This window comes from Pleurodeles waltl, chromosome 3_1 (assembly GCF_031143425.1).
Source record: "Pleurodeles waltl isolate 20211129_DDA chromosome 3_1, aPleWal1.hap1.20221129, whole genome shotgun sequence".
NCBI lineage: Eukaryota > Metazoa > Chordata > Amphibia > Caudata > Salamandridae > Pleurodeles > Pleurodeles waltl.
Genome location: NC_090440.1, coordinates 1,277,092,671 through 1,277,105,700, shown reverse-complemented (window position 1 = coordinate 1,277,105,700; position 13,030 = coordinate 1,277,092,671). Strand labels below are relative to the sequence as shown.

At 43.9% G+C, this 13,030-nt stretch overlaps 1 protein-coding gene across 3 annotated transcripts in view; it reads right to left on the bottom strand.

The window, feature by feature from the left end:
- MRAS (muscle RAS oncogene homolog) overlaps positions 1-13,030 on the bottom strand; it is a 250,194-nt gene that overhangs the window by 23,436 nt on the left and 213,728 nt on the right. For all 3 annotated transcript variants that reach the window (XM_069224603.1, XM_069224605.1, XM_069224606.1), the window contains exon 4: positions 8,107-8,206. In XM_069224603.1, coding sequence (XP_069080704.1) covers positions 8,107-8,206 — 100 coding nt within the window. The remainder of the gene's footprint in view (positions 1-8,106; positions 8,207-13,030) is intronic.

The following is a 13,030-nucleotide window of genomic DNA, read 5'->3' as shown; positions in this document are numbered from 1 at the left end:
TCAGTTTCGCTTAGAATCCATTTGAGCATTTTAAATGTATAATAATAATAATGTGTCCGTATTGTTGCCAAGCAATAAAATACATTGGGCTATTGACCATAAGCCTGGGGTCTCAGTTAACCTCAATTTCAAATGAATGTCCCCCCACGCCAAAAGACCCCCACTGGTCTTACTTCTGATTGTCACTTGTGTTTTCATTAGAAATATTAGGTCTACCTCATTATGTGAGATTGTTGTACATGCCTCTTTAAAGGCACACATATCTACGCCCCCAATTAATGAATGCTAGCTAAAATGTACGCCCTTTATTCGTGTTTTAACAGGGTTTGCCCTAATTACTCTCAGGGCTACCACCTTTAGACTTAGCTATCTGGAGAAATGTAGGGTAAAGGCTGTCTTATTGATAGAAATAATTTGTGCCCTGGTGGCCCAATTGTAACTGTTGTGCATAAAGTGGGATTTCTGTATTTAACTACAGCAATGTGAAGTTCACATTCTCGATGATTTCATGCACTTTTATTCTTGAAAGGCACTAAGGGTCAGATTACCACCTTGGCGGAGGGGATCACTCTGCCCCAAATGTGACGGGTATCCTGCCCGCCGTATTACAAGTTCCATTATATCCTATGGAACTTGTAACACGGTGGGCGGGATATCAGTCACATTTGGGACAGAATAATCCTCTCCACCAAGGTTGCAATCTGGCCCTAAGTCTCTAGGAAGGGGAAACGACATGTCTCCTAACAACAATATATGAGTTTGGACTTCGTCATAGATGCTTAGGCTTACCATCTCCTCTGAGCCTGCCATGTATACTATGTTGATAACAATCTACTTCTAAACTTTGTGTTTTGCTAATAAATGTAATGGCTATCTTTAATTGCAGAGGTCCCTCTTCTTCTTGCAGTGGCAGTGAGTTAATCTGAATAGAGTATTGTGAAATCTGTGTTGGGTCCACAAGGTGACGCGCCTGAAGGTAGGTAATGGCTATTGTTCTTTCTTTACAGACAGGTGGCTGAATAAGGGCCTTACTGATCATTGGGACGGCATGTATCTAGTGGGTTAGTCACATTCTATCCTCATAAGGCCTGTCTCTCCCTAGCCTTCTCAAATTTGGATTGAAGGAGCATCTTGCCTGAGCAAGATACACAGTGTACGTCTGAACCTTTTAGTCAGACCTTGCAATCTTGGGATGGTCATTTTTTGCTTTTTAATTTGGCTCCTCCATTATTGCACTAAAATCTTCATAGTGCAGTAAGTAGCATACACGTTTCTCATATTAAATTAAAGATTTGACCTGTCAAACTTTAATGATGGGTGAGATATTTACTGTATCCGGATGCAGTAAATGTGACGCAACTCATATTTCAGACCCCTGTGCAAACAGGGCTTTGGGTAGGGGCCAGAAAACACTGACCCACTCAAAATCAGGGCTCTAGTGTCAGGGTGGATCTGCAAACAAATGGGTTTAATGATGATTTCGGGAAGGTTTAAAGGACTAATCACATCAAGTTGAGTGTTCTGAGGTGATTGGATAAGAGTACCTGTATTGTAGGGCTTTGATGTTTATCTCTTTTCACAGTGGGTTCCCCATTGCCTAGCGCGTTACACTGGATGAGCAGTGGACATGGTTTGCTTTATAAATTAGGTGGTTTTGGAGCCGTGCAGATTGCCTAAGGATGTTGGTCGGGTGATTAAAATGTTCTATTTTCAATTTCAGGTATTGGTAGGCATGAGAAATGTCTTGCACTTTTAGGCTGCGTCGACTTGACTCACTAGATGGCCATCAAGATGTTATTTTAATGAGCCTGTGTTGTGTTGATATCTGAGAAGATGAATGAGTCATTGGGGAGGCAGTGCGTTATCAACCAGACAGCTTTGGTTCTGTGTTGTGCTATGAATCATTGTGTATAATTATGTTACTGCATTTTTTAAGTCAGTGGGTCTTTTACCAGCTCTTTCACCTTCTATAAACAATGTCAAAGGACTATTAATTGCAGTAAGGGCAAATCCTTGTCACTGAAGCCTTATAAAAACACAGCACTTCCACTAGTTATACTGAACCAGGAAAAAAGGAGGCCACAGCCGTCACGTTTTAGTTTGTGGTAGTGGCTCTGCGCAGGACGAGAGACGAAACCGAGCTCTGGAAAAAAATCCCCCAATCCAGTGCCTATAATGGGTAATGGGGCCTTGTCTGGGCCGTGGCAATCCCATGATCTGCAGCCCATCGACAAATATGCCAGAATGGCGAGTCTGACCCTGGTTCTAAGCCCCAGTAAATTCAATCACAATGCAACTGACAACCTCGATGTAATGTCCGCGGAGCAACATTTTATTTTCTGCTTCCACATCAGGAAAAGGAGTGAGTAAAGTGTGGGCTCTGAATTATTTTAGATTTTAGTACCCGGCTGCAATTTTAAAGACAAAAAAAGATCCTATACAAATTACATGTGATATGAAAACGTCCTAAAAGAGTTTCCCCTGTGTCAGGATACACAAAAGCAATATAGAAATATAAGTATACCACAGTAGGGGTATACTTAAAGAAGAATTACAGGGAGTGTAGAGTATAAATTGAATAGGCACCTAAGCGTAGTATTTAACTGGACTCTAAGTATCCCGAACTGCACTTTCCAGAACTCTCACTATCTATCCTAGAACCCTGAACTGGTTGCAAAGTGGCATGTGGTCTATAGAAACCGCACTTACATAAATTAATTAATGTGAACAACCCAGATGCTATAGCACAGAACATTGCTGTTGTCCTAGGTCCTTGATTCAGATATGATTGGCAGAAAAGTTCCTTTCTGATCAACCAAGCTGTGCCCTAAGAATTGTAGAACGTTCATTAGGTTCTCATCAAGATTTACAAGGAGAAATAAGAACAGATATTGAAAGTTGATAAGGTACGAGGATCCTGGTTGCTTCAACTTAGATGTCCTTAACCCAAGGACCCCAAGGTGAGGAGACCCTGAAAGGTTAAAAGAAGTTGGTTAACTGTGCTCTTTGCAGACTCCTGTGGCTAATTCACGACAATCAGTGGATGTTGGCTGCAGTTCTATGAAACTAGCTAGAAGAGTAACCTGACGTGACCTACACAGCCACTGGAAAGAAGATATTCAGTAGGTACGTGAAAATGTGGAATGATGTGATATGTGCAAAGTTTGGTCAGTGATGGAAAGGGGGGCCCAAAAGAGGAATACTGGAAGGCTCAAAGCAGTAAAAGGAAATTCCGAATCAAAGAGCTCTTAAGGGCAGGGGCTGATGACTGGACTAAAGGAGGCAGGTGGGATGGGGTGAAATGACAGCGAGAGCAGGTGGAAATGCGGACAGATCTCAAGCAACAGGAACCAAAGATGGACTGAAAGGGGGAATTCTATACCGAAGGAGGAAGGGTCAAGAGGGAGTCTGACAGTGGAACTAGGCATATACAGTGGAAGGTAGGGATTAACAGGGGCAGAGGACATTAGAAGCCACGAAGGGACATAGGGCTAGAAACAGAAAAAAGGGGGCAGCTGGGAAAGTGTAAAAGGCAGTGACCGAAAGGTGGAAACTCGTGAGCCCTCCAGCGGCTGGAACCAAGAAATAGGCAATAAGATGTGGGTAAGAGATCAAAACACGGCCGTGGGGAGGAGAGGAAAGACAGGGAGCTTTCAATAAACATGGTCAGGTGCAGAGCAAAATAGGCAGGCAGAAGAGCGCAAAGGGCTTGTAGGTTAAAGAAAATAAAGAGACCCCAAACGATGCATGACACACAAAACAGCAAAACAATGGCTTGCGGTGTCCAAAAGCTGCACAGATTGCTTTTTCTTTCAGCCCACTGCGCCATGTGTAAGCAAGAGTCATCTTGAGCTACATCCAACAAAAGTGTTGGGAGATAGTATAGAAATCACTTGTTTTGTTATCATGCTGATACTGGTTTAGCTTTACTTCACCAACCTTTTAGAGAAATCAGATCAAACCTAGCAACCTATCCACATTTCCAGAGGACAGCCCATCTCCAACGCAGACAGACTTCCCCACACCTCTGGCCTCATGGTAAAAGGTAGGGTCACCTATTCCCATAGGTAGTACAAGTGGCCCACACCCACCAGGGCTACATTCATGCGACGCCAGCTCCGCTCAGCACCTTCATATTTCCGAGTAAAGGCTTGACTGAGTGGCTTCACAAAGGTGACTGACAACATTTTGCACGCAGAAACAAATAATTTAGCATGGGGACACTGCCCTACCACCCACGGTCCACCATCACTGCCCCAGTCCAGAGGGCAGTGCCGAGTAAGTCTGTGCAGAAACTCTCTCTCTCGAGTTGTCAGCGCAGCCCGTTTATTCTGCTTTGCAGGGCTGATAAACACAGCCGTGCGTCACAGAAGTGCTTGCCACTGGCTACGGCCGTATCCGGGTATAAATTAACAAACTGCATCACTGCGCTGGCACACCTGCACATATTGCGTAACACACCACCAAAAGGGCGGGAACGAAGACATCGAGATCCCTGCGGTTTGATCCGCCTTTAACCTAGGCCTGCAGGCATTACGTTTACTGTGGAACTTGAAGCCTCCCATCAGGCGCGGCCGGGGGCGTAGATTACACAGCTCAGCACCTCGTGCTTTCTTAATGAAAACCACACTACCAAAACCCCTCTAATACACACCCTCCCGCTTCCCTTTCCTGCTCGATCATGTTACATGCACTATTCCTCTGGGAAAATTAAGTTCAGGAGTACCGAGGAAAAACGAGATCTTCACATCATTTTTCATATACACATTTTTGGACTTGTTCACAGCCGAGGACTGTATATCAAGCAAGCTGCGGCCACACAAGTCGATTACCGTGGACGTCTTTCTGGACCCAAGCCATTTGTGTCACGTCTGTGTGTAACTTCGTTGTTATGGGAAAGAGCATTTTGAATCCTATCCCTAGGCATGGGTCAGTTTTCCGAAAGTTGTTTATCAGCTACAGACCACATGACTTGTCACACAGCAGGCATATTTACAAGCCCCTACCACTTTTTGTGACGCTCCGATGGCGCTGTGCACTGCGCTGTATTTACAAAGCCACGTTAAGCCACCTTTTTTGTGGCTCAACGCCATCATGTAAATACATCCACTTCACACGCAGCACTTTGCATGTAAGGGGCAGGCATGCAGTGGGTGTTGCAGTGGGCGTTCCACAGCAACATCCATTGCATTTTGACGCTGCCCCAGATTTACAAGATTTCGTAAACCTGAGGCAGCGCCAAAATCTAACGCCACCCAAGGGATGACGTTAGAGTGGCGCAACAAGGAGAAATGCTTTTCCTTATCCTCGTTTTTTGCTTTTTTTCCATCAGATATAATAGAATAAATAGAACAAGCAAATTGCCATTAAAGATAGTTTTTGTAGGAATATTTCCCTTCCTGCACAAAAACAATCTCCCCTGCAACGCAGCAATCCTTGCATCCTGGTGCGAGGGTGGCTGCATTTGTGCTCGACAGCTAATTTAGCTCCGGCGCAGGGAGAAATATAGGCATGCGTCGTATTCTTTTAAATACAGCGCATCCTAATGTTTTAGAAGTGGTGTAGCACAGTGCTGCCACTTCTAGTAAATGTGCCCCAACATGTTTTCCACCCCTAGAAGGAGAACTTGACTTTTTTACACTTTCTTTATATCCTACTATAGTTTTTTTAATCTATATCCTGTTATCCTTTTTTTTATCTATACTCCGCTCTCTTCTAAAATCTCCCAGGAGATTTAATGTGTATTATGTCTTGAGAGGAGACATAGTTAACCTTTTACAGTTCCTTGAATGATTCTCTGAGTATCGCATCTTTTGTACATCTGAGTATTACTACCCACAAATCATTCTCATCATACTGAAGGTACTGCAGGAAGGAGGTATAATGAAATTCTGTCCATACTTACAATTTTCTGGGCATCACTCCAGATATGATAATTCAGCAAATAAAGTCATCTATTCCCTACTTTAGTGTGCTAATTTAGCAAAGCAGGGCAGAGTGGAAAAATTTCTTTTGAGCTCGGCAAGCAGAATGGACAAAATACTGATGTGAAAATTCCAAGTGGGCCAACGTTTACCTGAAAAGGTACTTGCTCAAACGTTGTACATGACTAGGCAAGCTTAGTTGCGTCAGCAACGCCTACAACAATATCACTGCCAACAACAACGTGACAGAGCCCGTGGTAACCTTGGTTACTTACACTGCATTTTCGCATAAGGGTACATGAGAAATAGTAAAATGTCGGCTTTCTAGAAGAGGTTCATGGAGCTTCAAAAAATTATAATTAGCAAAATTATACCCTAATATACTGTAGAGCCTGTTTTTCTTCTGGTAAAATAGTCTTCACAATCCAAACCAGTTTTTCCAGGTCATAATTAATTTGCCTTCTGCTGAGCCTGGCTGAGGACAGTCAATAGAGAAGACTGACCTCCATAAATACAAGGCAAGGCTAATCATATATGTAGGTACCCTCTGTCAGTTTTTCCTCTTATTTAACATTCCTTTTTATATTGTCAAGTTTTACACTTTCTTTCAATATTCCGTGAGTCCCCGAGAATTGGCAGGTAGCTCTATTCTTTGTGTGATGGAGTAGAGTGTGAAATCAGTATTGCAGATGAGATTAGTCTCCAAAACTCCTTAAAAAAAGCAGGTGAGATCCACCTCCATTGGACCCAGAACTTGACCTTTGCTGGGGAGGGCAGGCCAGAGACGATCCTCTAGGGAAGTGGTATGACAGAACATACTTTTACAAGTAACAGATTGAACATAAAACATTTTAAAACTACAATAGCCACAGATATGACTTGTCTGGGTTCTACCTAAATATTTTGGGCGATATATGTATGGAAGAGAATTGAACATCCAATGAAGGACTGAGCAGAAAGAAGGAGGGGAGCAAAATTAAGGAGTGAGAGAGATCAAACCAAAGGAAGGGTATGAGAAAGAGGGAGAGCGAGCAAGGAAGAGAGGAGAAACGAGAACACACAAAAGAAAGACAGGGTGTAAGAAAGTGAGGAAAAGAGAGTGAGAAAGAATAGAGAGGCATGTAGGAGAATAACAGTCAAAGAGAAGGCGAGTGAAAATGGAAGATTAGCAAACAGTGAAAGAGAATGTGGAACTCATTTAAATAATGACAAAAAGAGAAAGAAGAAGAGGAGCATAGCCAAGTCTACACATAAACAGAGAGAGAGAGAGACAGGATCAATGGAAAATCAACACAGAAAAAGAAGGAGGGTAAAAGACAAAATGATGGAAAAAAGAGAAAAGGCAAAGAAAATAGTTTATCGAAAGAGAGGCAGAGAGACGGGGAGACAGAGAAAAAGATACAAAGAGAAAGAGAGCAAGCAAATGTATAACAAGCATTTTCAATGCAACAGGTCTCGCATTTGTTAGAGTTAGAGCTACTAGAGTTGTAAAGCAAAAAAAAAAAAAATGCAGCGCGATCGTGCTATGTTAAATGCAGCGTGATCGTGCTACGTTGAAAATAAACAGATAAAGTAGTCCGACTCCAGGCTGAAAACATCGAGCCTCGTATGTTTTTGGTACTTTACCAGTGCTGTGTAGGTGGGCTAAACACCAGAAAAGGCATGACGTATGCATGCCTTTCACAAATGAAAGTAAGCGGATTTTAAAAGGCAAGCCCACGAACCAATGTAAGTGACTGACGTGGCATGGGCGTGGTTTCAAGTCCAAAGAGAGATTACAGAATGGACAGAGCACTTCGTGCTCGCCCATAAAAAGGAGAGAGAAATAAAGAGAAAGGGTGAGCATAAGAGAAATTGAGATGAAGGGAGTAAGAGACAAGGAAAAAGAAAAATGAAAGAGCACATTTCGAGTGTGACATAGAAGTAGAAATAAAATGCATACAGGTATATATTGTAGTATATATTTGGACAACAGCAAGACAAATAAAATGAACAATAAAAGGTGTATAGATGACACAGGTCATATTTTAAAAATAATATGCCTATATTTGCAAATTGTAATCCCGCAACAGAAATCCTCAGAGAGGCAGATATGATGTTTCGAATTCTTTAAAAAAGTCCTGGCTGTCACCCATGAACAAGTCTGAGAACATTCCAAAAGTTAAAGTTACAATAAACCTACGTTGTGTTTCACTGCCATCTCTCTTCCCTGTTCACTTGTGATTTTCCTCAGGTGCACCAGGTCAACCTTGTTAGCAACCAGAATCATGGGAAAGGACTCCCTGAAATAAAAGAGAAGACAACTTGAATACTTGTGGAAGAGGACTTTTTAGGTCTCAGTCAGTTGATTTCAATGCAGTTCAGAGTTTTGGAAATAAAAAAGTATTTTATGGTAGTGTGCTTGGCATTCACCATATCAGTATGTCTTCAGTAATAAAAATATAGCTAGTTTGCCGAGACCTTCTAGCAAGGATAGGAGCCCCAGTCATGCCCCCCCTCCACAGTATGTTTATAAAGTGAACATCAGTAAGAAAGGAAAGTTCAGTATGCAAAGCATTCAGGAAGAGTGCCCACAACTTAGGGATATACATAGGCGGGAGGACCCCAATATGGCGGCTGTCCCAGGTAGTGAGCAAGGGTCTGACAATCACTCTAGTCATAGAGGTGGTGCATACCATCTTTGTTGGTTATTTCAGCTCTCGTTGATGAATCAGACAATGAAAAGGGAGTAGAATGCAGACAAGCCCCACCAAGAAAACACTTGGATGCAATAATGCTGGCACAATATGGGGACTGATGAGCTGCGCCATATATGGTGCACTCCTAAAAACCAGTAAACACCTGGAAACATTATTTCTGCATGCACAAAATACACGGAGTCACCAAAGCAAAAGATAAATAAATACATTTTGAGGCTGTATTTTATTATCTTAGTTGAACATGCCTCTCTGTTCGATGACAAACGTCATTAAATTAAGTCGACACATGTTCAGTGGTAGCCCCACTTTTTCAAGCCTTCTTCATCGAACAGTTACGTCTTTTGATACATGTGTGATTCATAGAAAGTTCTCCTCATAGTCACTGTTTGCTGTAAGTCAGAATACTGTATACACAATTGTGTCTTGACCATCATTTAAAAAACTATCATTCCATTGGATCCAGGTTTTCTATTATTAATTCCAATAGGGAACTATTTTTGTAGGCAAGATACTAAGGCCCTCATTATAACATTGGTGGTAAATAACGCCTACTGCCGAGGCGACAGCGGCCAAAAGACCGTCGCCGCAGCTACCAGCCGTCCGCCAAATTGTGACCACAGCGGGATTTCCGCCACAAGAAGGGTGGAAATCCGGCTGTGGCCATCATGGCGGATGGCGGTAAAGTGTCACTGCTACCACCAACCACGCCACGCCAGTAGACCGCCGCCAGCCGTATTATGACAAATAATACAGCCTGGCGGTGTTCTGCTGGCGGTAGCAGCGCTCTGTCCTGCCTCCTGCCGGAAGACCCCCTGGATCCAGGTAAGTCAGGTCTCCAACAGGGGAGGGTGGTGGGGGGTGTTTGTGTGTGTGTGGGGGTGTGTGTGTGCATGTATGTGCGTGCATGAATGCGGGTGTGTGTTGAGTGTTGATTGTGTGTGTGCATGTATGGAAGTGTGAGTGCGTGTTTGAAATCGTAATGCTTGTTTGCGTGTATGTTTGGAAGTGTGTGCAGATGTGTGTGTGATTGAATGAATGCATGCGTGTATGTATGTGTCAATGAGTGTGTCTGCGTGTGTGTGAAGGGGGTGTGGATGTGGGGGGGTTGGTTTTTTTTTTGGAGGTGGGGTGGGTGAGGTTTTAAAGGTAGGAGGGGGTGAGGGGCACCTATCAGTGATGTTCGCTGTCACTGATAGGGCATACTGCCATGGTTTTCGTGGCATTACGAATGCCACAAAAACCACGGCGGTAGGCAGGGTCATAATCTCGCAGGCGGCTCAATGGCAACCGCCGGGCTGGAGATGGATATCTCCAGCCCGGCGGCTGTTACCGCCATGGTGGTCGAAGTGGTACATTGGCGAGTTGGCTGAAGCCAACCCGCCAATGTCATAATGTGGCGGTAAGTACCGCCAGCCTACTGGCTGTACTACTGCCACAATATCGCCGACCGCTGGAGTCATAATGACCCCCTATATTTTTGTCAGCAATAGTCTGAGAGTGATATTCTGGTACCACACCTCACTGTTATCTTGCCTTTATGTAATGTCTAAAATGGCTTTAGTTCACTTATAAACTAATATTGTCTCGATTAGGAAGTATCCTGATTTTGGTTCATTTTCTGCTTTTCTTCCTCAACATTGTTCAATTTGTTTCAATTTGTTATTTTCGTTATCTCAAAGTACTTGGTAGGTACAGTTGAGGATCACCATACCACGCAGGGCTAGCAAGCTGTAACATGGTGGCTTTGTAATATCGAAAACAAGAGACTGAAAGAAGAAAAGCAGCAACTACATCAATAACAGAATGCCTATTACTCAAATACAACTGCTGGTGCGCTTTGGCTCCCCACTACTGTGAACCAAGACATAGGGGGTCATTACGACCCTGGCAGTCGGCGTTAATATGGCGGTAAGTACCGCCAACAGGCTGGCGGTACATAGCGCCATATTATGATATTGGCGGGTTAGCTAAAGCCAACCGCTTATGTACCACTCTGACCGCCACGGCGGTAACAGCCGCCGGGCTGGAGATATGCATCTCCAGCCCGGCAGCCGTCACTGTTCCGCCTGTGAGATTATGACTCCGCCTACCACCATGGTTTCCGTGGCATTCGTAACGCCACGAAAACCATGGCAGTAGGCCATATCATAGGGGTCTCCCCCCTTCCTCTCCAGGTACACCCCCCCACTCTCCCACCTCTCCAAAGCCCCCCCTTCACACACCCAAGCATATACACACCCATTCCCACATGCTTCCACGCATGCATACATTGATTCACACACACATCTGTGCACCCTTTCAAACATATATGCAGATACGCATTCACATAACACAACAAACACACTCACATCTCCAAACATGCACACACGCATTCAACACGCAACACACACCCATATCCACACACACACAAACATTCATACACCCCCACACACACACACAATACCACCCAACTTCCTCCCCTGTCGGACACCCGACTTACCTGTGTTCAGGGGGTCCTCCGGCAGGAGACGGGATGGGGCGCTGCTGCCACCAGCAGCGCCCGCCAGCAGAACACCACCAGGCCGTATGGCTGGCAGCAGTCTACTGGCGAGGCGCTTCTGGTAGCAGCAGCGCCACCTTACCGCCATCTGCCAGCATGGCCACAGCAGGATTTCTGCACTTCTTGTGGTGGAAATCCGGCTGTGGTCATAATACGTCGGACGGCTGGTAGCCGCAGCAACAGTCTTTTGGTGGCCGTCGCCGCAGCGTAGGAGGTTTTTACTGCCAATGTAAAAATGAGGGCCATAGTGTAGCGAAACATGTGAGAGCTCTTCAATGGTGGTCCTTGAAGATACATGCCGGCCTTTCACTTTACTGTTATTAAATTCTCAATCTTCCTCCCCACCCACCACTGTTTAAGCTTCAAAACTCTTCTGTGTTTTCTTATGTTCCCTAGAGTTTCCATAGTTACAGTTTTACTTCTCTTCTCTTTTAAAAGTTTTTCTTTCTCAAGACCCTAGTGCGGTAACCTGACCAGCACAGCAGCACCTTAATGCTTATTCTTCTTTGCCTTAAAATGCTAAAAAATGCATCACAGTTCAGCCAGTTTAGGAGTAACCTCTGCATGCTTCAAGTGCAGGATGACAAAACATCCTTCATTTACACGTGTACCCTTACTCCTACACAAACGTGCACTACTTTAAGTAATTCACAAACATTTCCAGAAGTATGCCTGAAAAGCTGCTAAAGTCATATTTATTCATTGGTACTACTAGCAATGATGTGGGACCTGCTAGTTCCAGAAGGCTGATCTAACCACTTCGCCCTTCCCACCCTGGATGTGCATTTACTCTAGCTTTTAGCTGGAGCGAATCTCTTGCCATGTTTAAGATGGGAAAGAGACAGACGTTTGTGAATGTCAACAAATGCTGAAGTTCGTTGGCATTCACAAATTGTCAATGGCTAACCATGTCTTACCCGACCCACTTCCTACCCTTCGCATGGAGATTAGTACTGTGTAATTGTATGCAGACATAGCCAACAATTACGTAGTAGTAAAATCATTAATGTCTGCCAGCTATCCTTTTGTGGATACCTGACCATTTTTATTGTAAATGCTGACTTCAGTCTGTAAAACTCTGTGTGAACCAGGCCCTTTTTTTCAACAGGAAGCTCACTTTTGAATGTTGAATTTGAGCATGCCATGGCTACAATTTCAAAAGCTTAGATGTAGTGATACAAATGTATGAGACATAATATCTCAGACAGCAGAAAGCAACACTGTCTCAGTGTATGTACCCTCAATGTGTTTGTGTACTTATTGGGGTGTGTGAGTTTTTGTTTATGTGTATGTTGGTGTGTAGAAATAGCGATCCAGGCAGTTGGGGGCCGATGGTTCCCCTGAAGAGAGGGTCAGTACTGATTTGCAAAAGGCTGACCTTTGTCTAGAGTGGCACGATGGGTGAAAAATATTGGATTGCAATACAATCAAAGTGACTGCCAGTGGCTGAGATTAATTCAAGTGTTCTACACATCACCTTGTTGTTACAGTTTATGCTCTAAGTGAAACAGGTATCTCAATTGTGGGTCCTGTGCTCACTGTGCCATAGTGCTCAAGCTATACCTCAGAGATAAGACCTAAGTAGGTCAAAACCGGTCAGAGATAACTTGTGGTTCCTTCTTGAGAGGGCCTCACCTGGAAGGTCAGGACAGATTGGTCTCATTAGGAGCAGGGTCAGCATCATTTGCATAAGTTGAGTCTTTGTCTGGATCTGACATGGTGGGAGGGAAAAAATGGACTGCAATGAGGCATGAGCGATTGCCACTGGCTGAGATTTATTCAAGCATTCCATTCATTCACCTTGTTTTGTTGTAGGAATAGAGAGTAGCACAAAAACGATAGATGGAATGCTTGAATGAATCTCTAAT